This window comes from Penaeus monodon, chromosome 29 (genome assembly GCF_015228065.2).
Source record: "Penaeus monodon isolate SGIC_2016 chromosome 29, NSTDA_Pmon_1, whole genome shotgun sequence".
In the NCBI taxonomy this organism is placed as follows: Eukaryota; Metazoa; Arthropoda; class Malacostraca; order Decapoda; family Penaeidae; genus Penaeus; species Penaeus monodon.
This window is the reverse complement of record NC_051414.1, coordinates 24,736,145-24,736,431: the sequence shown is the minus strand read 5'-3', so window position 1 is coordinate 24,736,431 and position 287 is coordinate 24,736,145. Positions and strand designations below refer to the sequence as shown.

The 287-nt window shown below is 41.1% G+C and overlaps 1 protein-coding gene across 1 annotated transcript in view; it reads left to right on the top strand.

Moving 5' to 3' along the window:
• LOC119591781 overlaps positions 1-287 on the top strand; it is a 32,050-nt gene that overhangs the window by 9,765 nt on the left and 21,998 nt on the right. The window contains exon 7 of the mRNA XM_037940525.1: positions 196-262. Coding sequence (XP_037796453.1) covers positions 196-262 — 67 coding nt within the window. The remainder of the gene's footprint in view (positions 1-195; positions 263-287) is intronic.

Below are 287 nucleotides of genomic sequence, written 5' to 3'. Positions count from 1 at the left end.
TTGTGACAACACTTAGGAAGAAAGAGATTTGATTGTTGCATGCGAGAGATATTAACATCTGACCATCCTCTCATCGGCTGGGTTTCAACACCAAAAATAAAAAAATCAAGTAGCCTGCTATGTTTCATCCTTTTTCCTCCCTCTGTATTCCCTTTTTTTTTTTATTATACCGAATGTGTCTTACCTCACTTTCAGACTTATGTAGGACAGCAAGAAACAATGGAAAGTGGGCGTCGCAAAGCACATCCCAGCGGAGGCAAAGGTTGGTGTGTGTGTCATTTCCGTAC